Source organism: Tenrec ecaudatus, chromosome 10 (genome assembly GCF_050624435.1).
Source record: "Tenrec ecaudatus isolate mTenEca1 chromosome 10, mTenEca1.hap1, whole genome shotgun sequence".
Classification (NCBI taxonomy): Eukaryota; Metazoa; Chordata; class Mammalia; order Afrosoricida; family Tenrecidae; genus Tenrec; species Tenrec ecaudatus.
In genome coordinates, this window is record NC_134539.1 from 88,749,188 (window position 1) to 88,773,803 (window position 24,616).

A 24,616-nucleotide genomic window follows, 5' to 3' on the forward strand; every position below is an offset into this window, starting at 1 on the left:
GGCCGCGCCCCGCCCGCCCTCAAGACCGGCGGGGCCGCGCGGCGCATCCTGCGGGCGGCGGGCCCGGGCCAAGATGATGAAGTTTCGGTTCCGGCGGCAGGGCGCCGACCCGCAGCGCGAGAAGCTCAAACAGGAGCTCTTCGCCTTCCACAAGGTGCTGGGCCGGGGGCGGCGGAGGGGGCGCCGACGGGGCGGGGAGGGGCGGGGGCGCCCCCGGCCCCGCGCTCGCCCCCCACCCTCGGCGGGCTCCGGCTGCGGGGCTCCGCCGCTCCTCAGTGTCCGGGCCTGTCTGCGGCCGTCAGGCTGCCCAGTGTCGCCGCTTCCCTTGCCCGGTCTAACCCCATCCCTCTGCCCCTCGCTCCCCGCTCTATCTCTGCACCTCCGAGTCCCTGCCCGTCTGTCTGTGCCGGGGCGCGGGCACACTCACCCCGCCTCCAGCCCCCACCCCGTCGCTCGTTCCCCGGGGCCCTCGTCCAGCTTCGGGGCGCTCCGGGCCCGGGGTGGTGTTGCTTTCGCACCCTGGCGGGGCGGGGAGAACTGGGAGTGGGAGCAGACGTGGGGGTGGGGCTGGGAAATCCCTTCCAGGTTCCGCTCTCCTCCTCCTCCTCCTCCCACCGCCAGCCCAGGGCCTGCCCTGCTCAGAGTCCTGGGGAGCGGTGGCCCGGGGACCCTGCGGCGCTTCACCTTCGGGGCCTCAGTTTCTTTTGCTGTGAAAGGGCATCCCTCCTGCCCCGCTGTGGGCTCTGGCTCGCCGCCTCGCACGGGCTGGCCGTCTACTAACACTTGGAGCCAAGGAGGAGGTGGTGGTGAGGGCTGCTGCTTCCTTCCGTTCCCTGGGTGGCCCGAAGGGGCAGTGGGAAAGGGGCTTCCTTCAGCCCACCTTCCCCATGCACCAATGTGCGGTAGCATGCCTGCCCTCTCTCTCACTTGCTGCCCGTGAACCCCTCTTGGGAACGTGAGTTCTGATCGCACTTGGAGAGTGGAATTGTTGCCCCTGTTTTACAGGTGAGAAGGTTGAGGTTCAGCCCCAGAGTGGGCCGGATTTATTTCCTGGCTTCTCTTTGTCTGTCAGACTTGACATCAGTCTTGAGTGGCAGGGATTTTGGAGGAGTGCTGTGCCTCTGAGCTGGTGCCAGGTGCCCTGGGCCACCAGGAGGAGACTTGGCCCTGGAGGAAGCTTTAGGGGGCTGGACTTAAGAGGCCGAGGTGCTTGGCCTGTCCCAGGGTGAGCATGGGTTTTCTGTGAGGGCCGAGGTGACCGTGGTGTGTGTGTGTGTGTGTGTGTGTGTGTGTGTGTGTGTGTTGGGGGCAGGGGAAGAGGTTTTGGGGATCCTCCGACTTGGTAGCTGAGAACTTGCCAGGGACCCGAGAGGGGGGGCTTGGGAGGACTCTCAGATGTCTCACCTTGTGCCCAGGTGGCTATGAGGGTGAGTCCTAAGAAGTGCGAGAAGAATGGGGGACAGGGTGTGACTTCCTTAGCCCGTGAGGTGGAGTGTGACTAGGGACCTGTGACAAATGGGGAGGCTTACCTCCTCCTGCTGGCCCTGACTTGGCAGAAAGGGAGTGCTCCCTGCTGAGGAGGGTGAGCCTGGACAGAAGTGGGCAGCAGTGGTGGGAAGGAGGCATACTTGCGGAAGGGGCTGGGTCAACAAAGAAGATGGCAGGTGATCATCGCCAGGGAGGCGACCCTGGCTCCCAGGTTGGGGGACTGGTCAGGGGCGGGGGTGGGCTTTGGACTCTCAGTCTTGAGTTCCAGTCCCTGTTCTGCTTCACTATGTGCTTTCGGGTGGCCATTGTGCGTCCGCTTAACAAAAGCTGGTGGGTGAGCGCTGCACGAGGGAACACACAGTGATTCAAACCCAGCAGCCGCTCCTTGGGAGCAAGGTGGCTGTCTGCTCCCATAGAGATCGACAGCCTTTGGAAAAACCTTCTTGGGTCTCTGTGAGGCCGCGTCCAGTCAGCAGTAGTGGGCTTGGGCTTGGCTTGTGTACGCGGAGCCCTGGTGTTGTATGGTGACAAGTTGGACTGTGGCCCACCGACTCTATGAGAATACAGCAGGTGAAGGTGGGGAGTGATGGACGGAGGTCACTGTGAGGGCGGGGCTGCCTTCCGGAGGCATCGCTGAGGACTTGCCTCTCGAGCTGTTGACCTGAGTGCTGGGAAGGAGTTCTCCGTGAGGAGTTCTGGTGGGGTGCAGGGGAGCACGGTCCTGGCAGCCCCATGGCCAAAGCCTGCCCCGAGGGGAGCGTGGGAGGCTGAGGACGCTGGCTCAGTCTGAGAGCAGTGGGAGTCCCGGTGGGCCTAGCGGAAGGGGGCAGGAGATTGGAGCTAGGTTTTCACAGGGTCCCTCTGGCTTCTGTGTGGAGAGCAGACTGCAGTGGGAGCATAGAGGGTGCTGGGATCTGGTCAGGTTGGAGGAATGCGCGGTGTGGGACGCTCGATGGGGTGAAGGTGGGTTGGCATGTGAGCGTGCGGGCCGGTGGCTCATAACCCTGAACAGTTGCCATGTGTCCTGTGGGCTCCACCCAAAGTCAGTGCTGTTGGGGAAGGGATGCCACCCCCCGCTCAGTGGGCAGCTTTTTCCTCAGGTGGACTCCCTGCCTGCCCCTGCTGCCCACATGGGGAAACAGAGCATGCTGCGACTCATCCAAGGGCCCAGAGAGTTCTGGCCTGGCCGAGGGAGGTGGGGGGGGGGCAAGTGTCTGGGGAAATGTGTGTGCCTTTCTGGCAGTGTGGCCCCTCAAGTAGTGTCAGCACAGGCCTGAGGGGCCCGGGTAGGCACCCCTGGGGAGGAGGGCCCAGGTGAAGGAGCACGCAGAGCTTGGTGGGAAGGGGCCGGACCTCCTGCAACTGGTCTCTGCTGTGGTGGGTGGCATCTTCGGAGCTACTCCCTGACTTTCGCACAATCCCACCACCAATTTTTAAAAAAAAATTTAAATTGTGGTTTAGATGAAAAATGAGTTTTCGTGAAACAATTGATAGGCAGTTTGCTTTGTGACATGAGCTGCCATTCCTCCGGTGTGACAGCAGGACCCCATTTCTCATCATCTTTCTTCCCCACTTCTTCCCCCCATCCTCTGGGCTTGGTTTGGGCCAGATGCTGCCCTTGGGGTCTGACTCGGTCGCTTATGTGAAGAGCACGTTCCTCACGTGTGCTGCTGTTCATGTTAGAGGCCTGTAAGGCGTCCCACTCCACTAAAGCCATAGTCTGCAGGCTCCCACCAGTCTACCACCAACAAGTCTGGGCGTTTTTTGTGAATTTGAATTCTTTTCTTCGTTTTCCTGCCCGGGGTGGTCCGCAGTGGTTGCAGGACAGCATCTGGCTCTTCTCTCTCTGGCAGAGGAGCTTGCTCTCTTTACTTCTCCAGCGTCGCATCTCAGGGGCGAGCGTTCAAGACCCCACTCTGGACTCACCAAGGTGGGGTGTCGAGCGTGGTCTTTGTGAACTGTGCTAGACCAGCGGGCAGTCCTCCAAGACTTTCCAACACTGATGGAGGGTAGGAAGTGGGGTGTCTGGTTTCCAGGGTGAGGAACCAAAGTGTGGGAGTGGGTTTCACTGTAACCTGCGTCTCTGTGGGCTTAGTCTCTTGGTCTCTGGGCCTGGGGAGGCAGGTGTAGAGGGCAGTAGCTCACTATGCGAATTCAGAACTAAGCTGACCATGGTGTTGGCACTTGACCTGTCAATTCCATATGGGTCCTGTGTTTGGGGTGCTGCCTGGATTTCTTAAGTGGGATGCTGGAGAGCATGACTTCTCCCTGGGGGTACTGAGAAGCCCCAGCCTGTGGGGGCAGGCCTCCTCTTTGGTGCCGGCCCCTCTGGAGCATGTTACCGGCACCTTTGCACAGTGGAATCAGAGATGCTGGGGGAGGGGCAGGGGCTCAGGCCCACACTCTGAGGGCAGGCAGAGGGCCAGCTGTGCACAGAGAGCCGGTGTCCCTGGTGCTGGCCGCCGCCTTGTGAAGAGTGGTGTGGTCCGCCCAGAGAATGGTGCAGCCTGGCTGTCAGGGTGCCCGAGTGTGCTCCAATGAGTTCCCTTCCCACAGACTGTGGAGCATGGGTTCCCTAACCAGCCCAGTGCCCTGGCCTTCGACCCAGAGCTGCGCATCATGGCCATCGGGACCAGGTCCGGAGCTGTGAAGATGTATCCTTTGCAGTAATGGGCCACAGAGCCTGCTGCCAGTGGCTGGGCCTGCGCCGCCTCTAGGCTGGCTCTCTAGGGAACTTGGAGGAAGGGGGTGGTGGACTCCGCCTGGCACCTGGGCTCACCATGTGGGGGCCTGGCACAGCCTTTGAGCCTGTAAGGGTGCTTTCATTCGGGGCTGGGGTGGCGTCCTTGCCTCGTGTCTTCCTAAGTGACCCTGCCATCCACAGCCACTCTGTCTGGGCAGCTGGGGGCTAGGAGCTGGTGGTGTTCACAGCGGGCAGGCACCTTGGGGTGCAAATGGGCATGCGTGTGTTCAACAGAGGGCTGGGGGCAGTGCCAGGCGGGGCGCGGAGAGCACAGTGTGGCCCCACCTGGGCCCTGGTGGCTGCACAATTGGGCCGTGTGAGCTGCACAAAGCAGGCATTTTTCCTGCAAGCAGTGGCGGGGGGGGTGGGGGGGGGCAGTTTGCAGCTGAGTGCCTTCTAGCCTGCCTCTGAAAATCCCACCCACTGTTTGATGTGCAGCCCCTCAGGCAGGCGCCCTCCTCTGTCTGTGCCCCTCTGGGACTAGTATCCTCCTTGGGGACTCAGGTTGGTGGAGAGTGAGTCAGGACCTGGGAAGGGGTGGGGCTAAGGTGCTGGCTGTGCCAGAATGGGTGTGTGGCCTGGCCCTTGAGCCTCTTGGCTACTGTGGCTAGTAGGGTAGGTGGGCTGACCTTCTGATGGGCCCTGAGGCTCCTTGTGGGCTAGAGGAGGCCTGGTTGCACCTTACTGCCTGTTAGCTGGCTGCTGTCCTCCGGCACCCCACCCCAACCCATTACCTGGCCAAGGTTTCTCCCCCTGGCTGTGGGCTCTCCACAGCAGGCTCTCAGGGCTGCCTGGCTGTGGGCTCTCAGGGCTGCCTTCCCTCATGGGGCTCCATAAGTCACAAAGAACCTGACATGCAGACAAGAAGCTGCCTCAAGGAGGCAACAAGAGCCCTCTCCTTCCTTGCCTTCCTTTCCCAGAGCCCCCAAGCCAGGCCCCTGGCTTGGGGAAACTGAGGCGGGAGAGCACCGGCCCTGGTCACTGTAGCTACCCCTCCCCCCACAAGGCTAGCCACGTCTCCTTGGCAACCCTGGCCCCTGCCCAGCTGCTCCTGCCCCCTCTTTTGTCCCCTCCTCTGTGTGCCTTGCCAGGCTCCTGCAGGGAACCCAAGCAACCGTCCTTGGCTGTTGCCGGGGCAACATTAGGCCTCACTGACCCCTCCCCTCCCCCACCCCGAGGGCCCCTCAGGCCTCCTAGCCCAGCATAGTCCTCAGAGTTGCCAGGACACTGGGTCTGACACCCAACTCCTTGGGCTGGCCACTGGCCTCCAAGGCTCTGTGTGCACGTCTGTAAAATGGGTAGGCCAGGGCCTTCCTCTCAGCGGTTTCCTTGCCCACAGCTGCAGTTTGGCCTGAAGCTATGGGAAGAGACTCCCTGGCCCCTCTCTGTGCCCCCAAACCCGCTCGCTCGCTCTGGCCAGGGCATTCAGCTTCCTAGCCTCCATTGGTGCCGTCCTGACCAGGTGCTTCTGGCCAGATCTGCGGGCCTGGCTTGTGGGCTTGTGCGTGCACAGGTGCATACACGTGTTCCGAGGCCGAGAGTGGGCCCTCCAGCCATGCCCCGGACCTGGGCCGAGCGTACCAGGCATGTTTTCATTCTCGCTTGCTTGAAACACCAGACCTGAGGCGGGGGGCTCACTGCCTACTTGACAGGTGCGGAGTGCCAGCTTGCAGGAGCTGGTGGGTTTTCACCATTGCCCCCTGGGGCTGGAATGTCCTGGAGGGGGCGGGTGCTGGATGACAGGTGTCTGCTCGAGTCTGCCCTTGACTGGCTGTCCTCAGCTATGGCGCACCCGGTGTGGAGTTCACAGGTTTGCACCAGGATGCAGCCACTGTCACCCAGATGCACTTCTTGCCTGGCCAGGTAAGCTGCCCGCCCCTCCCATAACCCTCTCCCAGGCCCCTGTGCCCTCCCTGCCAGGCCAGTCCCCATCTTGCTCTCTATTATTGCCAGGGCCGTCTGCTGACCCTCCTGGATGACAACAGCCTGCACCTCTGGGAGCTTGTCTCTTGCGGTGGCTGCGCCCACTTGGAAGAAACACTTAGCTTCCAGCCCCCCAGCCGCCCCGGCTTTGACAGTGCCAGGTACTGGGGCCTCCTACTCATGGTGGCACGCTTAGACCCATGAGGGCTGGGCTGCAGGTTTGGGAAGGTTGTGTCGGGGCTGCCCAGGCTCTGGCCAGGTGCTCTGGCAGTGCTAGTGGACGCTGCCTCCACACCCCCCCCCCCCCCGTCTGGAGGGGAGGTGCCAGGTGCACACAGCAGTGCTTGCTGGAGCCTCGGACTGCCACAAGCAGTGGGACACAGGCTGGGTGCCGGGGCGCACAAACTCAGCCGAGCAGGACTGCCTAGTGCTGGGTCCCTGGGATGCTGGGGGGCCTGGGGGTTTGTAAGCAGGCTGGGGTAGGGCTGTGCAGACCTGACAGCGAGGGCCCTCAAGTGCCTTTAGTTGGGGTGGAAGCAAAGACCATCATGGGTGGGTGTGAGACAAGAGATGATATGAGGTGGGGGTGCCCCCAGTAGTGGGCACAGCTGGGGATGTGGTGCCTCCTCTCCTTGAGCCTTGTTGGCCCCATCACAGCAGGGCCTGGAAGGGGCTGGACTTTCACACACACCTGCCCGCTGCTTGGTTTGCCCTTTGGCCTCCCAGAGAAGTGGGGTTGGGATGTCCGTCCCGAGGGCAGGTGATGGAAAGCCCCAGGATAGTGGACCAGTCTCTGGTGGGTGGAAGGAACTGAGTAGCCACCCACCTCCCAGACCTGGGGTACCTATTTTTACTCCTCTCTCTGAGATGTCCTGATGAATAATTGAGCAGGTTAATTAGGATGTGCAGAGCTGCCCCCATTGCCTGCCCATCCACTGGCCCATTCCATAATTAGATGCCCGGGTGCAGAGGGGCCCGCTGGGAGCTGGCAGTGGCAGCCCAGGGCCCCAGCACCTTCCTAGCAACCTTAACCTTCCCCCCACAGCTCCCTGCCCAGCCTCTCCCGGGTCACTGTGGTCCTGCTGGTAGCTGATGGTGCCAGAGCAGCATTGGGCACCGAGGGCGGCAGTGTCTTCTTCCTGGACGTGGGCACACTGACGCTGCTGGAGGGCCAGACCCTGGGCCCGGATGAGATCCTGCGAAGGTGAGAGGTGGTGGTGCCTGACCCCAGTGGCTCTGCAGCGGGGATGTGCCTTCCAGCCTCACTGAGTCCCATCTGCAGCCTTCCGGATGACTACCGATGCGGGAAGGCACTGGGCCCCGTGGAGTCTCTCCAGGGCCACTTGCACGACCCCAGCAAGATCCTCATTGGCTACAGCCGGGGCTTGCTGGTCATCTGGAGCCAGGCTGCCCGCTGCGTGGATCGGGTCTTCCTGGGCAACCAGGTAGGTGGTGGGTGCACTGGTCATGCCCTGCACCGTTACCCCCTGCGCCCCGCTCACCCCTTGCCTGGCTGCCCCACAGCAGCTGGAGAGCCTGTGCTGGGAGCGCAGCGGAGGCACTGTCGTCAGCTCCCACAGTGATGGCAGCTACGCCGTTTGGACTGTGGGCTCAGGCAGCTCCCTGGTGCTGCAGCCCACGGAGGCCACAACGCCCTACGGTGAGTGCCCGGGACCTCCTGGCATGGGAGCAGATGGTTCCGGAGGCAGGGGTCTGACATGGCACTCCAAGCCAGGCCGTCAGGTCTCTACTGAGGAGGACTTGTGGAAGATGAGATTCGCCCACCTCCCCAACGGTCAGGGCTGAGAGCTGGGACTCCCTGCAATGTTTTAGGCAGGGGTGCAGTGTTCAGACTCAGCTGTGGGGCTGTGAGCTGCAGTGAGAGATGGGTTCAGGTGGGCCTGATGCTCTGTCCCACCCCCAGGTCCCTTCCCCTGCAAAGCCATCAACAAGATTCTTTGGAGAAACTGCAGGTCAGGGTAGGTTGAAGGAGCAGGCCTGGGTGGTGGTGGGGGGAGCTCTGGAAGGTTGAAGGAGTGGGTGGGGCGGGGGAGCGCTCTGGGCAGGTTGAAGGAGCGGGGTGGGGGTGGGGGGGAGCTCTGGGCAGGTTGAAGGAGCGGGGGGGGGGGGTGCTCTGGGCAGGTTGAAGGAGTAGGTGGGTGGGGGGCTCTGGGCAGGTTGAAGGAGCTGGGGGGAGGGGCGCTCTGGGCAGGTTGAAGGAGTGGGGGGTTGGGGGGCTCAGGTGGGCAGCATGTGCTTATAGCCGCCGCCCTGTGCAGGGGCCGATTTCTCATCTTCAGCGGTGGTATGCCGCGGGCCAGCTATGGAGACCGCCACTGCGTGAGCGTGCTGCAGGCTGAGACCCTGGTGACTCTGGACTTCACGTCCCGCGTCATTGACTTCTTCACGGTGCACAGCATGCAGCCCAAGGACGGTGAGTGCCCTCTGCCCCTGCCCGGTGCTCGCCTGCCTGCCCGCCTGGCCACTGTGGGCTCACCCTGCCGCCTGCTCCACAGACTTCGACGACCCCCAGGCTCTGGCTGTGCTGCTGGAGGAGGAGCTGGTGGTGCTGGACCTGCAGACCCCCGGCTGGCCAGCCCTGCCCGCCCCATACCTGGCCCCGCTGCACTCATCTGCCATCACCTGCTCCGCCCATGTTGCCAACGTCCCTGCCAAGCTGTGGGCCCGTCTCGTGAGCGCGGGCGAGAAGCAGAGCCCCCAGCCCGCCTCCAGTGCTTCAGTGTGTGCCCCAGGCAACCTGCTGGGCAGGTGGGGGGGGCGTTGTCCCAGCAGTGGCACTATCAGCCAGGCCTGGAGTGGGCATGAGGCAGCTGTCAGTGGGGAACGCTGACAGTGTCTGGGGAGAAAGCATTTTTCCCCACCTTGAGCTCACTCAGCCCTCTCCCTCCCTCTCCTAGAGCTGGCCCATTACTGGGGGCCGGAACCTGGCCCAGGAGCCATTACAACATGGGCTGCTGCTGACCGGGTAGGGCAGACCTGTGTCTGTGTATGCGTGTATGTGGACGTGTCCCCGCTACTCATGTGTGGGTGACTCAGCCCAGCCTTGTAGGACCAAGTCACTCCCCACTGCACCATGCGGGAAAGGCTCCCAAGACCCTAGTCCACGGCCCGCCCCACCCTGCCTTTTGACCTGGAACTGCGCTCTGCCAGGTCCCAGGGCTCCACCTACCTTGCCTGTCTGGGACCGGAAAATCTACTCTGACCCACGCTGAGCTCTTCAGAGCAGGCTCCAGAGGGCCTGGCGGGTGCTGACGTGCCCGGGGACTCTGGCCCAGGTTTTCTGCCTGGCCCCTGCTGGGACCCTCCAGCCTCTGGGCTCCTGGATTCCCTCCCCAGCACAAGCTGCTAGATGGGGTGGTGTCCCAACCAGTCCCAAAGATTCAGGCCCCATCCCATGCCCTGGTCTCAATCCCTACCAGTGTCTAGTGATCCCCCTGTGTCAGGGTTGCCCCCTAGATTGGTCTTTTCCTCCTCCTGCCACCCCTCACCAACTGTCTTTCTGCTTAGTCCACAGTCTGGCCTCATGCCCCATTGTCCCATCCTAGGAGGCTGGCTCTTTGCTTTGTGACTAGCTCAGCCCTGTGCCCTTAAAGAGGGCACTCCATGCCCACTTATCCCTGCCTTCCTACCCTGCTGACTAGGCTCAAGGCCTGGCATATCGTGGGTTCTGTGTATATAGCGTGTATGTATGCACGTGTCTTCACACGCGCACACTCCGTGAGAACTCTCATGGCCCTGACGCCCCCTTGCCCCCAGCCATGAGGATGGCACTGTGCGGTTCTGGGATGCCTCCGGTGTGGCGCTGCAGCCCCTCTACAAGCTGGGCACAGCTGGTCTATTCCAGACGGACTTTGAGCACGCTGACAGCCTGGGCCAGGCTGCCGAAGACGACTGGCCGCCCTTTCGAAAGGTCCGTACCTCTCCCACCAGCCTGCAGAGCCGCTCTGGCTCGCCGTCCACCTCACTCACTCCCTCCTCCCCCAGGTGGGCTGCTTCGACCCCTACAGCGACGACCCCCGGCTCGGCGTGCAGAAGGTGGCGCTCTGCAAGTACACCGCCCAGATGGTGGTGGCTGGCACTGCAGGCCAGGTGGGACAGAGGGGCGTCCCAGGACCAGGGCTCCCCAGGGAGGCTCTTTGGAGCAGTAGAGGAGTGAGGATAGGAGGTGGGCCCATCTGGATGAGCACTGTTGGCAATCCAGATGCAGCTCTGTCAGCTGCATATGCCTGGCAGCAGGCCCTGCTCACGGCTGGGCCCTGGCCCTCGCTCACATGGGGTTCCCAAGGAGAAGCTGGGAGGGCAGATCCTGGGGGCCCTGGGAGCTCAGCCTGGGCTCTGGTGTAAGTGCTGACTTACCTGGTGAACTGGAGGTAACCCTGGGCCCACCTGGCAGCTGTGGACTGACCGCTCCCTCCTCCACTGCCCAGGTGCTGGTGCTGGAGCTGAGTGACATGCCGGCTGAGCGGGCGCTCAGTGTGGCCAGCGTGGATCTCCTCCAGGACCGAGAGGGATTCACGTGGAAGGGCCACGACCGGCTGGGCCCCAGCACGGGGCCGCTGTCCTGGCCTGTCGGCTTCCAGCCCCTCGTGCTGGTGCAGTGCTTGCCGCCCGCTGCCGTCACCGCCGTCACGCTGCACACAGAGTGGGGCCTCGTGGCCTTTGGCACCAGCCACGGCTTTGGTCTCTTTGACTACCAGTGCAAGAGCCCTGTGCTGGCCAGGTGTGGTGAGAGGGTCCCCTGGGCCCCTGAAGGGAGGAGGAGGCTGAGCCTCATAACCCCCAGGCTGCCTCCAAAGAACACGGAGAAGCATTTCAGAGGCAGTGCTAACAGGGACAGGAGCCCAGGTGGTGGGGTAGGTTGTCAGTTTGGCTGCTGACTACGAGGTCAGCAGTTTGAAACCAGTAATGGCGCTGTAGGAGAGAGGCGGCTTTCTACTCCCATAAAAAGTTTGGGGGGGGGTGTGTGTCAGAAAGGCGCTTAGGCGCGGTTCTGCCCTGTGCTGTAGGGTCGCTGTGAGTCGAGAGCTCAGAGTGGTGTGTCTAACTGCTGAGTCAGCAAAGAGGCAGAGGGCCTGGCTTCTGTATAGGGCAGTGGTTCTCAACCTGTGGGTCGTGACCCCTGGGGGTGTCAAATGACCTTTTCACAGGGGTTGCCAAATTCATAACAGTAGCAAAATGACAGTGATGAAGTGGCAACAAAAATCATTTTATGGCTGAGGGTCCCCACCACATGAGCCACTGTCGTGGCATCCGGAAGGTTGAGAGCCACTGGTAAAGGGGCCCTTCCACCCAGCCTCCTCCTGACTGGCTCCCGTGACTCCAGGTGCACCCTTCACCCCAACGACTCTCTGGCCATGGAGGGGCCCCTCTCGAGGGTGAAGTCCCTCAAGAAGTCGCTGCGGCAGTCTTTCCGGCGCATTCGGAAGAGCCGGGTCTCCGGCAAGAAGCGGGTCATGAACGCCAACAGCAAGGTGAGCAGCCCAGGCGGGCGGAGGCCATCAGATGGCACGTCTTTTGCGGGTGCTGCGAACGAGGCCTGGCTCACCTGGTGTGGTTCGTCACCCAGCAGCAGCCCAGGCCCTCGGCCGAGAGAAGGGGGCTGAGGAGGGCAATGAAATTGACCGTGCTGGGTGCCAGAGAGGGGTGGGGGTGGGGCAGGAAGGTGGTGCTCAGGCCCTGCTGCCTGCCTCCTCCCCCGCCCCCCCAGTTGCAGGAGGCCAACGCACAGCTGGCAGAGCAGGCCTGCCCCCACGACTTGGAGGTGGCGCCCGTGCAGCGCCGCATTGAGCCCCGCTCGGCCGACGACTCCCTTTCTGGGGTGGTGCGCTGCCTCTACTTTGCTGACACGTTCCTCCGGGACGGTGAGGCTGGGCTGGGGGCTGGTGGGGCAGGGCTGTAGCTTCTTTGGAGCTAAGGAAGGAGTTGGTGAGTGCTCTGGGAGGGCAGGTCGGGCCTCGGCCAGTGCAGTGCCTGCAGTGGGTGCCTTGGTGTGGAAGGACCCCTGTGGATCAGCGCAGAAGGCGGGGCTCTGGCAGGAAGCACCAGGCGCGTGTTTATCGGTTGACTATGAGTGGCTTACAATGGAGAGTCGCAGGTGCACAGAGTTGAGGGCTATAGGCCCTCTCCCCTCAGGCCAGCAGCTTTCTGCCAGGCTGCCCTGCCCCTCACTCCTGTGACCTGCTGTCAACACCTGTGTCCAGCAGGGGTGTCCTGGCCCCACGCGCCGCTCACACTGCAGACAAGGCCTCAGGACAGGCCAGACTCACTGCCGCTGAGTGGATGCCGGACTTGTAGCGACCCTGCAGGACAGGGCAGAGCTGCCCCAGTGTCCTGTGAGATGGTAATGGTTTAAAGGAGTAGAAAGCCCATTGGTTTCCCACAGGGTGGCTGGTGGTTTTGAACAGCTGGCCCAGCAGTTAGCCCCGCATCGTGTAATCACCAGGGCTCCTCACAGGCACATCCTAATCACTTCAGGGACGTCTTGTGAGGGACGCTGGGCTGGGTATCCCAATCGGACCCAGTGCGGGCGCGTCCTGGTGTCAGAGTCTGAAGGGAGCCCCCTGTGTAGTGTTTGTTGAGGAGGTTTGTCTGGTCGCTCCCCCATATCTGGGTCCGGCTGCCACAGTCCATGGTCTCTGACCCAGCAGGGGAGGGCAGGTTTCCTGTGTGGGGCCTCCTTGCCAGCACTCAGGGACTTGTCCTCTGCTGATGACTACTACCCCGATCATGTCCTGCCCTGAGGAGCCCTGTTCCCCACAGCGCACCCTTTCACACTTCGGATGCTGGGGGCGCAGCCTGGGCTCTGTTCTTGGTGATGCCGCCAGGTGCATGACTGGCAGCGGGAGACTCCAGCCTCCTTCCTCTTTGTGCCTCGGACCTGGCCGCTGCCTCATTTTAACCCCCAGTTCCCTCCTGCCCCTTGGCAAGCTGAAGGCCAGCAGGGAGGGAGCAGCAGGTCTGGACCATGGGCTTGCTCGGGCAGAGACACCATGGGCATCCTCCTTGGGGAGCAGAGCTCAGAGCCCGTCTGTCGGGCAGTGCCACCGAGGGGTGGTGGGTGTAGGAGTGAGGGTCTGAGGAGGTCTGTGTACTGTGGCTGAGGGAGGGAGGGGTGGGGACTTGGGGGTGGGAGGGCCTCATCCATTTGGGGCAGGTGGGATTGGAGGGGCTTGTTGGGCACCCTGGGAAGTGTCCTGGTGGTGCTGGCAGAAGGCTGGGTGTCAGTATGGAGAGAGGTGGTGTCCGAGGCACCCTGGATATAGGGGGATGGAGGCAGGGACGAGGCCACCTTGTGTCTGAGCCTCAAGTTAGGAGGGGAGATGAACAGGGTCCTCTTGAGGAGTGAGTGGGTGACGGGGCGGCAGGCTCTTGTCCCTGCGGCCCCTCATGAGCCTACCCCTGCAGCTGTCCACCATGGCCCCACGCTGTGGGCCGGCACCAACTCGGGCTCCGTGTTTGCCTACGCCCTGGAGGTGCCGACGGCAACAGCCGGCAGCGAGAAGCGGCCCGAGCGGGCAGTGGAGGCTGTGCTGGGCAAGGAGGTGCAACTGATGCACCGCGCCCCTGTGGTGGCCATCGCAGTGCTGGACGGGCGTGGCCGCCCCCTGCCGGAGCCCTACGAGGCCTCCCGGGACCTGGCCCAGGCACCTGACATGCAGGGTGGTCACGCTGTGCTCATCGCATCTGAGGAGCAGTTCAAGGTGGGCTCCCAAGATCCCCGTGTCACCACCCCCTTTGTCTGCCCCTCCCCACTGAGGTTCCCCCCCCCCCTGCAGTCCCACATCACTGACCAGAGACCCCTACCCTGCAGTTGTTGCTGAGGGTTCTGAGCCTGCTGAGACGCCCCCTGGCCATGTCTAACGGACACATGGGTGGGGGTGTATGCCTGGGCACTCTGTAAAGTTCACTGGCTGTAGGAAGGAGGGGTCCTGGAAGTTTCCGGGAAGCTTGTGAGTGACGGGGATAGGAAGTGTGGGGGTGGTGGCAGGGGCAGAACTGGCATTGTGCTTGGAAGTTGGAAGGTCCTGAGCTGCTTGGGTAGAAGCCTGAGTGAGTGGCAGGTGGCCTGAGATGGTGGGCGGGCAGGGTCTTGGAATTGTGGCAAGGCCGGTCGCTGCTCATTTGCCTTCTACCGCCAGGTATTCACTCTGCCCAAGGTGAGTGCCAAGACCAAGTTCAAGTTGACAGCCCACGAAGGCTGCCGTGTGCGCAAGGTGGCGCTGGCCACGTTCACCAGCGTGGCCTGCGAGGACTACGCCGAGACCTGCCTGGCCTGTCTGACCAACCTGGGCGATGTCCATGTGTTCTCTGTGCCCGGCCTGCGGCCCCAGGTGCACTATCCGTGCATCCGCAAGGAGGACATCAGCGCCATCGCCTCCTGTGTCTTCACGCGCCATGGCCAAGGTGTGGGCAGCCAGGTGGCTCGCAGAAGGGGTGAGGTGGGCCCAGCGGGCACCAGCAGGGGGTCTCCTAATTGCACCCCTCAGGCTTCTTGCCTCACCACTTGCAGGTTTCTACCTGATCTCCCCGTCGGAGTTTGAACGCTTTTCCCTCAGTGCCCGGAACATCACCGAGCCGCTGTGCTCACTGGATATTTGCTGCCCCCGCGGGACTGCCTGTGCCAGGTAGGTGAGGGTGAGGGAGGAGCAGCTTGTCCAGTGGAAGCCTGCCCTGTCCCAGGAGTCGCAGTGGGAGGGTAGCGGTTCCCGGTCACAGCCTCCATCTCTGCAGCTATAGGCTCCACGAGTCACCCAAGCTGAGCCAGGCGAATGGGACCCCGAGTATCATCCTGGCCCCACGGAGCTGTGATGGTAGCCCTAGTCCTGCGCGAAGCAAAGGAGCTGGGGGTATGGAGGAGGGGCCTGGAGGAGAGGGAGGGGCTGTGCTGGAGCTCGAGGGATGTGGACCGTGTGCTTGGTCCCTGTCATGGCCCCCGTGGGCTGGGGCATCTGGGTCTCCTAGAGTGTAGAGTGCTTTGGGGTCCAGGTAGGGCCTGATCCTCCCCCGCCGCGCCCCCCAGACATGCCGCAGACACCTGAGGCCACGCTCTCACCCTTGTCCGTGGACTCTGCCACCAGCGCCGACACCACGCTGGACACGACGGGGGACGTCACGGTGGAGGACGTGAAGGATTTCTTGGGGTGAGGCGGGCAGGCAGGTCTCTGACACCCTTATAGGGCCTGTGAGGGGGTGGTGGCAGCCCCTACCCAGGGCCTGATCACCATGCTCCCCCTTTTCAGCTCCTCAGAGGAACCCCAGAAGAATGTGAGGAACGCGGTGCAAGATGAGGCCTGTAGTTACCCCATTCTGATCAAATGAGGTATTTGGAAGGCGGCCCCGGTCTGCCCCACCACGCGACAACCTCCCCCTGCTGGGCGTCAGAGTCTGGGCCCTACGGCCTCCCCACTCCGCTCTTACACCTGAAGCCCTGGCAGGCCCCTTCCTGAGGGCATGGGGTGGGGTGGGTGGCTACAAGGGCACCCGTGCCTGTTGGAGTCAGGGCTGGCCCCAGATGTCATGGGTCTGTTTAGGACAAGGCTGGGTCCCAGTGAGGTACAGGTGCCGTCTTAGTTGGCCAGCGTGTTTCCCACACAAGGTCAGAGATGCTGCATGCCGGTACTACTGAACAGGGCCAGCAGGGGCGCCCATCTTGGCTTTGCAGATCTCCCCACCCACTTGCAAGTCTGGTGCTGTCACCACTCAGGCCCGCCCCCCCCACCCCCCGCCCAGCCTATATCAGAACAGGCACCCTAACAGTCCCCCTCCCTGGCAGGGCCCTGGCCACCGTGGGACATAGCTGTTCCAGTGCTTGGCTATCAACCTGGTGTCCTTCAAGGCACACCTCAGGTCACTGTCCTCACTGACTCTGAAGGCTGAGAGGGGCAGCTGTGTGGCCTGGCTCTGCCTCCTCATCCAGGAGTCTCGGACCATGGACCACCGCCTGTCCTGCTTGGAGCTGCAGCCCTGGACCCTTGGCTCCTGCCCGGCCCCTTAACATAGACCCACCCCCTGCTAACTGGAAGGCTCCTTTGGGGACCTGTGTCCTGCCCTCCCCGGGCCAGGAGCAGGCAGACGCAGGCTGGGCCGCTGACAGCCAGGTGCTCCACATGCCGTCCTCCCTCCTCCCTTTGCAGAGAGTATTTTTCTAATGCCTGGGCTGGGCACTCATTTCTAAAATTATTTTGGTACTTGATCCAGGCACCCAACCCCCAGGGTTACACACATGGACTGAGTTCCAGTTGGCGGTGTATGGGGTGGGGCTCAGAGTGGGTTTTCCTGTAGATTGTACCAGGATTTTTTTTCCTGTCATTTTGTTAAAATTAGTGGTCTTAATATTAAAAATACTGATTTTTAATATTGAAAATAAAAGCATTTAATATCTTCAAGGGCAAAAACGCCTGCTTTAACCAAGGTGATGAAGGGCTTCACAGCCTGGCTCACCGGAAGGAGCCGTGTTTCCCAGCTCTGAGGGCACCTTGCAGGTGTGACATCCGTGTCGGTGCTGCTGGAGAACGGGCCCTGGGGCTGCTGTGCAGGGACTGGTTCTAGCAGGTGGGAGGGCAGGGGGTCCCCGGGCCTCCCTCACCCAGAGCCTGGAGTGGTGGTGGGCACTGCTGGGGGTTGGCGCTGTGAGGCTGCCCTAGGTCAGGGCCTTCCGGAAGGCGCTCCAGGCGTGGAAGCAGCGGGTAAAGGCGTGCTGCTCGTTGCCCTTTCGGACCAAGCGCAGGCGGCGGGGCTGCTCTTTGGAGCGCAGGTGCTGGATATACACCTAGAGGCAGGTGGGGTGTGGACCCTGAGCCACCAGGCTTCCGTCCAGCCCAGCCCGCCTCAGTCCACCCTCCACCCGGCTTACCTGGCAGGCTTTCAGACTGAGCTTGATTTCCACCTGGCTTGTCTGCGTGCCTACCCACATGTAGACCTGCGGGAACAGCAAGAGGGGTGGGTCCCAAAGGTGTTGGGGCCACACCCCTGCGCTGGCCTGAAGGGGCAGGTGGCTCACCTCCCGGCCATTGTCCAGCAGCATGATGTCATCATCGGCCAGGTCATCCTGGCAGAAGTCAGAGCACTTCTCGGTTACTGCGAAGAAGCCCTTCTCGTTGGAGCACCTGTGGCCGGGGAGGGGAGGGAGAGCGTGAGGGTGAGGCTAGGAGAGCCCGCAGGGGCAGGGCTGGGTGAGGCTCAGCCTCGCCTGTCTCACCGGAAGAGCCGAGTGTGCTTCATGTACTCCGCATCATCGTCATAAGGCTTCCGGGCCCCGAGGCCCACCCAGAAGAAGTTCTCAGGCTCCTCGCCTTCATCAATGACCTGTAGGGGAGAAGTCAGTCCAGCCCGAGGCCTGCCCGCCCTTCTGCCCACCTGCTCGCCCAAAGCACCTGCTTGCTGTAGGAGGTGTCGAACATGGTGTTCAGGATCTCCTCGGCCAGCTTCGCCTCATCGGGGTCTGAGGCCCGGCCCACCCACGCGTACACGATGCCCTGGTTGTCCTCGCTCTCAAAGGGAACCTGGGAGAGTACAGGGGTTCAGTCTGCTCCAACCAGCAGCAGGCCCCTTGGCTGCAAGAGTACCCCCTCCCCACACCCTGGCACGTCCCCACCTTGAGGATGAAGCAGAATTCAGAGTTGAGGAGGCTGGAGTCTGTGCTGATCTGGATGCACCTGGTCAAGCAATTTGCAGGTGTTAGGAGGTCCTGCATCCCCAGGCCTACTTACGGACACACACACACCCAACCCCTCAGGTACCGGGTGCAGAGGGCACTGCCATTGGTGCGGATCTGGTAGAGGCTTGGCTGAAGAGTGCCCTGGGCCGCCTTCCTCTTGCCCCGGTGGATGATGAACTTTCTCTTGAAATGGGACAGGAATTTGGGATTTTCCTGCTGCTGCGTCATGCGTACCACCTGGGGGAGGGGTATCAAGGGGGCACCCTCAGCACCTGCCCCCTTCCCTTGCTCTGACCCGCTGACCCCTCCCCGCGGGACCACAGGAAGGCAGAGTGGGCGGTGCCCCGCACCTCGAGCTTGCCAGGGAAGAGGCTCTCGAACTTCTTCTGCAGGCTGAAGGTGAAGGTGAGCCAGCCCATGTTGGAGGCCTCGCGGCCCTGCCAGAAGTACACGATGCACTGGAAGTCCTCCTCGGGCTGCTTCTCCTCCGCCGCGGCCTCCTCGCCCGCCTTGCCTTCCGCCTTGCCTTCCGCCTCGGCCTCCTCCTCCCCCTCCTCTTCCTTCTTCTCCTCGTACTCCACGGGCACCCAGTACCTGCATGGTCAGGGCATGAGCGGGGCCCCAACCCAGCAGCCCCTGCCCTGGGGACGGTCCCGCACCTGCACAGGAAGACGTAGCAGTCTTGCGTGTGGAAATGGCCAAACTCCTCCTCGGGAAGCCGGGCGAACTTCTTGCCCTCGAGCACAAAGCCCTCCATGCCATCCAGGTCCTCGTTCCACTCCTCCATCAGCTGCTCGGCCTACAGAGGCGGGCCCGCTGTGCTTCCGGGGGCTCCCTCTGCAGGCCGCGCCGCGCCCCGCCCCGCCCTCGGGAGGCCCCACCCGCCCTACCTCGGCCAAGGCCATGGGGGGCTGCCGAGGCAGGAAGAGCGCCGTGAGGTCGGCCTTCATCTGGTCCTTCTTCTCGGTGTCTCGCTTCACCTTCCCGGCCAGGCCCTGGCCTTGCAGCACGGCCTCGGCATTGCGTGTATAGTCCACCGTCAGCACATCGTCCCAGTTCTTAAACTTCGCCTTGAACACCTGCCGAGCAGAGGGGCTGACCTTAGGGTTGGGGTCATGGAAGGTGGGGCCCAGGCCTCAGAGGGAAGCCTTAGGTCAGAGGTTGGGGTGGGGGTTTGGGGGGTCTCTGGGGCAGGGTTGTTAGTGTGGGAAGTGCCGCACCCCGCAACTGAGTGCGGAAAGTAGGTTGGACAGGTGGCGGAGAGGGCGGGGCCTGGGCCGCGGCTTGCCAAGGGGAGGGGCTGGGAGCTGGTCCAGGGGAAAGGGCGTGGCCTCGCGCACCTGCGCCTCAGTGCCCTCCAGGCTGCGGCTGACGGCTGCGTGGCGTGGCCGGTGCAACATGCCACATAGCTCCTGGCCCAGCTTGAGAGCTGCTGCCCGCACTAGGCGCGGGGACTTGCGACCCAGCCAGATGAACACGTCGGACCAGCAATCCAGGATGTACACGCAGCGTGTGTCCAACAGGCTCTGCAGCTGCCGGCCGGAGCTTGGAGGTCAATGCCAGCCGCCATGCCAGGCAGCCTCCCCAGCCCGCACCCGGTGCCCTGCACTCTCACCAGCCGCATCGCAGGCATCAGCTCCACCTTTGGCCTGGTCTTGTGCTCCACTGAGAGTTTGTAGTTGATCTGTGGCAGCTCCAGGTAGCCCAGCCCCAGGCCCACCTGGTGGGACGCAAAGGCGGAAATGACGAGGGGCCCAACCATTTAGCCCTATGACCTGGAGTCTGAAGCTCCGGGCACCAGCTGCTCAGGACTTCAGTTTCCTCCCCAGGGTAGTTTTAAAATAATGACCTTGTCTCTCCCTACTGCTGTGTCTCACTCTGGACTTGTCTTTCTGCTCACAGGACCCATGGGGCCTGTCACCTAGGTGCTTCTAGAACTGCCTCCCCTCCAGGCCACCACCTTCCAATAAACATGTACCCTCTGGTTGCAACCTGGCCACTGCCCAAATCCTGTCTACAAGTTAACACCCTCACCCTACCCAAGCCCAAGCAGGGAGATTCATAGGCAGCTCTGAGGTGCCAGGGCCAGCCCGTCCATCCTCCCACCAACTCCACTCGCCTTGTACAGCTTGGGGGAAGGTGGCCAGAAATCGTCGGGCACATGTGTCTTGATCTCCGAGGGCTCCCCGCCCAGTGCCTCCCAGAACTCGGGTGGCTCCTGCCCCTGCCCCAGCAGTGTGATCTCTGCCTTCCCCTTCCGCTCGTTCTTGTTGATTTTCTCTGCAAAGAGTCTGGGCAGTTGGGGTGCAGAGCCCCAGTGAGTGCTGGCCCCCTTTCCAGCTGGCCTTGGCCAGCAAGGGGATGGCAGGCAGGAGATTTCCTGGGTTCAAACACCCCAGAATACCCACGTGGAGGACAGGCTCCTACCTGGCCTTGGTGGTGCTGCCCAGTGTAGCCTGGGCTCCCCGCCACACATAAATGTCCAGTCCTCTGTCCAGGAGGAAAACAAACCTGGCCAGGTGGAGCAGAAGTGTTGATTAGGCACTGTGGGGTAGTAGGGACCCTCTGCCAAGACCCATGGGGCAAGGGTACAAGGGGCTTGTCCAAGGGCCTCTCCTAGGAAGCCCCTGTCCACCTCCCAGGGCTGGGGGAAAGCGCCCCCACGGGGACTCACCTTGGGTCCAGGGAGGCCCCTTTGAGTGGCACAGGCTCCAACTTAATGTTCTTTTTTCCGTACACACGGTACATCCTGGGGCCAGGGCACAAACAGCTCCATAGGAGTACCAAGGGCTAACCTCCCAGCACCTCCCTCCCCCACTGAATCCAGGCCAAGGCCAACTTGCTCCCCACTCCACCTGCCCCCAGCACCCTCACCTGGTGACATAGTGTGTGTCCTCCACTGTGTAGAAGCCACTGGCTGTTCCGCCCTCAATGTAGGAAATGTCATGGTCAAACACCTGTGTGTGTTGGGGGGAGGGTAAGGTCACCACAGAGCTGTCCCAGCAGTCCACCAAATACCACCTGGTGGGGAGGTGTGTGCGTGCGAGTAAGCCAGGTGCTGAGAGCTGTGTCTACACTCGCTAATGCACACAAACACGGGAACACCTGAATGTGTGTGCACTGGAAGATGTGTGTGCACACACACACGTCTTGTTTAGACGTGTACATGCAAGAGCCTGGGGACAGTGCCAACCTGAGGGCATCCGGGGCAGTCTTCATGGAAGAGGTGGAGTGGGGGTGCGCAGTGTGCTAACCCAGTGCAGTACCTCATTCAAGCCCAGACTCCTAAGAGGTTCAGCTGCCCAATAAGCCCAGTCTCCAAGGGCTGTAACCTTGACTCCCTGCTAGCTTTTTGGCCATGCGCACAGGCCTGGCCTCCTGGCCCCACCAATCTATACCCTACTGAAATCTAGCTCTGGGTCCCAGGCCCTTCACCTTTGACCTTATCCCATTCCCTTCCCTCCCTAGGTCCTTCCCTCCCTGCTCATCACCCTGCATGGCCACCTTTAATCTCTGCTCCGTCACCCCCTGCCCTCGGACCCATCCCACCCCCGGCCTGTTCGTGGGCGGGCACCTGCAAGAATTCCTCACTCTCGTCGCCCATCTCCTCCCGCACAGTGCGGCCCTCGGCGCCCAGGTAGTTGCGCAGGTTCACGGCGTGGATGGCTGAGCAAGCCTTCTTGTCGAGGGTGGCCTCCCCGCCGATCCAGTAGTAGATCTCCCAGCTCAGGGAGCCACTGTCATCCAGAAAGGTCTGCGGGCCGACACCGCCACGTCAGCCTTTCCCTGGGCCACTCGGTTCTAACCCACCCAAGAGGTCTCCACAGAGTGGGGTCCCACTTCCCCACCTGCCTGCCCGCCCGCCGTTGCAAAGCCCCACCCTCCCATTGTGGTTCTGGGCCATCTAAGGCAAGGGCACTATGGGTGTGGGAGGCCCTCACCTCCTCACCTTGAGCACAATGTAGCAGTCAGCCTCGTAGAACTTGCTGTGGAAGGCTTCTTCTACCAGCACAGGCACAAAGTTCTCAATCTGCCAGATGGTCAGGCCAGGCAGCTGGCCCACGTCCTCCGTGAAGAACTCCGAGTAGTCCAGGCGAGGCTTCTCCAGGCCCTGGTCCCAGCGCCGGACCTTCCCCCCGGGCCCTGGGGCATCTGTGCTCTCCTGGACACATAGTCACAGCCAGAGGCTTCAGTGGGGCACGCGCCCCAGGGCCTTTGCACAGTTGTTCTTTCAGCCCAGGGTCCCCGCTCCTTGTTGGCCTGGACCACTGTCTGGAGCAGAGGCCTGGACCACTTGTTCCCCCGACCTGGCTTACCTCTTGCTTTTTATTCTTCTCCTGAGCCACGTCTGACATGCCCTTCAACACTTGCTTGGCCTGGTCATCCTGGGCAGAGTCCTTGCGCCTCCGCAGCCGCATCTTCCGAGCCAAGGGGTCCTTGGGCCCACTGCCTGCTTGGGGTGGGGCACACAGCTGAGCCCTGGCTGGCTCCGGGCAGCCACACAGCCAAGGCCAACACTGTCCCTCAGGGTTCACGTTCCTGGGAAGGCCCAGCCCAGCGAACTTATGGAACAGTGAGATTGGGCCAGGCCTGCCCTCGCTCACCAGCTGTTGCTGCAGCCACAGTGGCAGGAGAGGCGCCCGCCAGCCGCAGCTGGTTCTGTAGTGAGAAGTCGATGTTGTACCACTCAGCGGCGCGTTCAGTGGGCTTGGGTGGCATGACCAGGCTGGGGTTCTCCCGCACATCTAGAACCTGCCTCGGTGGGGGGGGGGGTGAGCAGAGGGGCACATGGGTCACATCTCCTGGACGTGCCACACGAGATCTCTTGCTTTGTGTGCAGCTGTGGTGGCCGCGAGACTAATGGGAGCCGAGGCTGCCCTTGTGAAATGTGGCTGGTTGTGTGGTACCACAGGCACATGGCTTGCCCTCTCCCAGAGCCCGTCTGGCCTTAGTAGCAGCCTCTTTCCCTCTCTGAGGGCTGGGAGGGGAGGGTCACAGGCAGTTACAGAGGAGGGACAAGGCCCAGACAGGCCTCATTGTCCACGGCCACAAAACACAGCGCCTTCCGACAAGCTAGGTTAGTGCTCTGTTCAGCCCTGCTCCCCCATCCCTGCCCAAGGTCCCCTTTTGCAGCCCTTTGGCCACGTCTCACTGAGCTTGTCTAAGCCTCTGCCTCTACCCCCGTCCATCCCTTCTCCCCACTCCCAGCCCAGCCCTGCCCGGACCTCAATCTCTGTCAGGAAGTGGACGGCCTCCGGGAGGGTGACCAGGCGGTTCTTGTTCAGCACGAGTTTCCGTAGCTTCGTGCATCTGTGAAGACAGAGCTGAGTGAGGGGGGTGGGGGGACGAGGGGGGCGGGGACTCTTCCTCCCCTGGGGAGCGCATGCAGGCAGGGCCCAAGGTGACCGAGCAGTCAGGCTCTGTTAAGAACGCAGTGGGGCTGAAATGCAGGCCAGGTTGGAGATGCTGGAGTCAGGAGCCTCTTCAAAGGAGTGACTGGGAAGCTCTTTTGCCGCTTTCGGAAGCAGCACTTACCGGTGGCCTCGGCGGATTTAAAGGCTCCCTGAATGTGACAAAAACACACAACTCGTTCTCTGCCTGCAGGCCCGGCCAGCGCTGGAGAGCACATGAGGGGGCTCTGTGGCCTCCAAGGAGGGACAGGAGGACCCACGTGGCAGCAGGACCCTCTGGCTTCATCTGGCCTGCGAGCTCCCCAAGGGAAACCCCACAGTGGGGAGGGCTTTTTCGCCACAGAGCTGCTCCGCTCCTGTTCCCCATCACCCAGGAAGATTGCGGGGGGCGGGGGAGGGGCCATGCCAGGAGTGCACCTCCTGCACCTGCAGGGCACACCAGGTCCGCACCTGCAGAGGCTCTCTGGAATGAGCTCCAGGTTGTTGTTGGCAGCCATGAACTCCTCCAGGCTGGCCAGCTTGCCGATGCCTGAGGGTAGCCCGTCGAAGTCCAGCTTGTTGGAGTTCAGGTACAGCTTCTTCAGCTTGGTCAGCTTGCAGATAGCTGACTGGAGGGGAGACAGCCAGGGAGCAGGGAGTCAGGGCTGGGCTGGAGGTGTGCAACACTCCCCGCCACCCACCGCTTCCCTCCGAGGCCCTGCACACACGGGCAGCGAGGTGAGCTGGTTTCGAGACAGGTTCAGGGTCTCCACGTGCACCCACTGGTCTATGCACAGCGACAGCTCCGAGATCTGGTTGCTGCTGAGGTTGAGGCGGCGCAGGCTGGGGAGGGTGTACAGGCACTCGGGCACCCGGGCCAGGTCATTGCAGGCCAGGTCCACGTCTGGGGGAGTGCGGGGCAGGCTCAGCCAGGTCTGCCCCGCAGGCCCCAGCGCAGCCACACCCAGTTTTGCCCTATAGTTTGCCCCGGGGCAGCACTCAGAGAAGTAGGGTGCCTGGGTCACTCGGGCAGTGGTCTGACCTGTGAGGTTGCTCAGGCCCTCCAGGCTGGTGGGGAGATTGCTCTGGGTGCGCTGCGTGTTCCGCAGGTGCAGCGTCTGCAGGGCCAGCATAGCCGGCAGCTGCCTGCAGAGAGGAAGAAGGCAGGTGCTCAGGGTTAGGGGTTGGGACCATGCCCAGGGGAGTAGGGCAGAGCCTCGCCTGGGAGGGTAGGTATGTGGTGGTCTGCCTCGGGGACTGGTCCCAGGGGGCTGCAGCGCAGGGTCTGATGGGATACTATTTAGGAAGAAGGTAGGCCCTGCAGCGGGAGGAGGCCGGGGGAAGGCAGCCTCACAGCCCCAGTGACAGTATCCTCAAGGCAACAGGGCTACACAG

The 24,616-nt window shown here is 62.5% G+C and overlaps 2 protein-coding genes across 4 annotated transcripts in view; one reads left to right on the forward strand and one right to left on the reverse strand.

Annotated features, from left to right (window-relative positions):
* LLGL1 (LLGL scribble cell polarity complex component 1) lies at positions 1–16,560 on the forward strand. Of its 2 annotated transcripts, none has more exons than XM_075560972.1 (23): positions 1–154; positions 4,045–4,142; positions 6,013–6,094; positions 6,185–6,315; positions 7,200–7,358; positions 7,437–7,599; positions 7,679–7,814; positions 8,079–8,133; positions 8,434–8,588; positions 8,671–8,894; positions 9,073–9,140; positions 9,932–10,085; positions 10,160–10,264; positions 10,603–10,895; positions 11,499–11,646; positions 11,883–12,036; positions 13,580–13,875; positions 14,314–14,578; positions 14,685–14,799; positions 14,906–15,021; positions 15,195–15,315; positions 15,415–15,494; positions 15,948–16,560. In XM_075560972.1, the coding sequence occupies exons 1-22, from the start codon at positions 74–76 to the stop codon at positions 15,491–15,493; spliced, it is 3,198 nt and encodes a 1,065-aa protein (XP_075417087.1). In that variant the 5' UTR covers positions 1–73; the 3' UTR covers position 15,494; positions 15,948–16,560. The 2 variants fall into 2 exon arrangements, with proteins under 2 accessions (XP_075417087.1, XP_075417088.1); XM_075560973.1 differs by having other exon boundaries at positions 7,682–7,814.
* FLII (FLII actin remodeling protein) overlaps positions 16,510–24,616 on the reverse strand; it is an 11,598-nt gene continuing 3,491 nt past the window's right edge. The window contains exons 7-30 of one of the 2 annotated variants that reach the window (XM_075560971.1): positions 24,264–24,367; positions 23,950–24,125; positions 23,693–23,850; positions 23,057–23,141; positions 22,436–22,583; positions 22,148–22,281; positions 21,781–21,993; positions 21,406–21,585; positions 20,706–20,788; positions 20,506–20,580; positions 20,259–20,342; positions 19,951–20,122; positions 19,447–19,551; positions 19,172–19,363; positions 18,722–18,910; positions 18,491–18,630; positions 18,182–18,425; positions 17,914–18,068; positions 17,769–17,829; positions 17,548–17,676; positions 17,373–17,479; positions 17,175–17,280; positions 17,028–17,093; positions 16,510–16,943 (exon numbers count right to left, since the gene is read on the reverse strand). In XM_075560971.1, the coding sequence (XP_075417086.1) occupies positions 16,815–16,943; positions 17,028–17,093; positions 17,175–17,280; positions 17,373–17,479; positions 17,548–17,676; positions 17,769–17,829; positions 17,914–18,068; positions 18,182–18,425; positions 18,491–18,630; positions 18,722–18,910; positions 19,172–19,363; positions 19,447–19,551; positions 19,951–20,122; positions 20,259–20,342; positions 20,506–20,580; positions 20,706–20,788; positions 21,406–21,585; positions 21,781–21,993; positions 22,148–22,281; positions 22,436–22,583; positions 23,057–23,141; positions 23,693–23,850; positions 23,950–24,125; positions 24,264–24,367 (3,235 nt within the window). In that variant the 3' untranslated portion in view covers positions 16,510–16,814. Of the gene's footprint in view, positions 16,944–17,027; positions 17,094–17,174; positions 17,281–17,372; positions 17,480–17,547; positions 17,677–17,768; positions 17,830–17,913; positions 18,069–18,181; positions 18,426–18,490; positions 18,631–18,721; positions 18,911–19,171; positions 19,364–19,446; positions 19,552–19,950; positions 20,123–20,258; positions 20,343–20,505; positions 20,581–20,705; positions 20,789–21,405; positions 21,586–21,780; positions 21,994–22,147; positions 22,285–22,435; positions 22,584–23,056; positions 23,142–23,692; positions 23,851–23,949; positions 24,126–24,263; positions 24,368–24,616 lie in introns of both variants that reach the window. The other variant, XM_075560970.1, reaches the window with a different exon arrangement.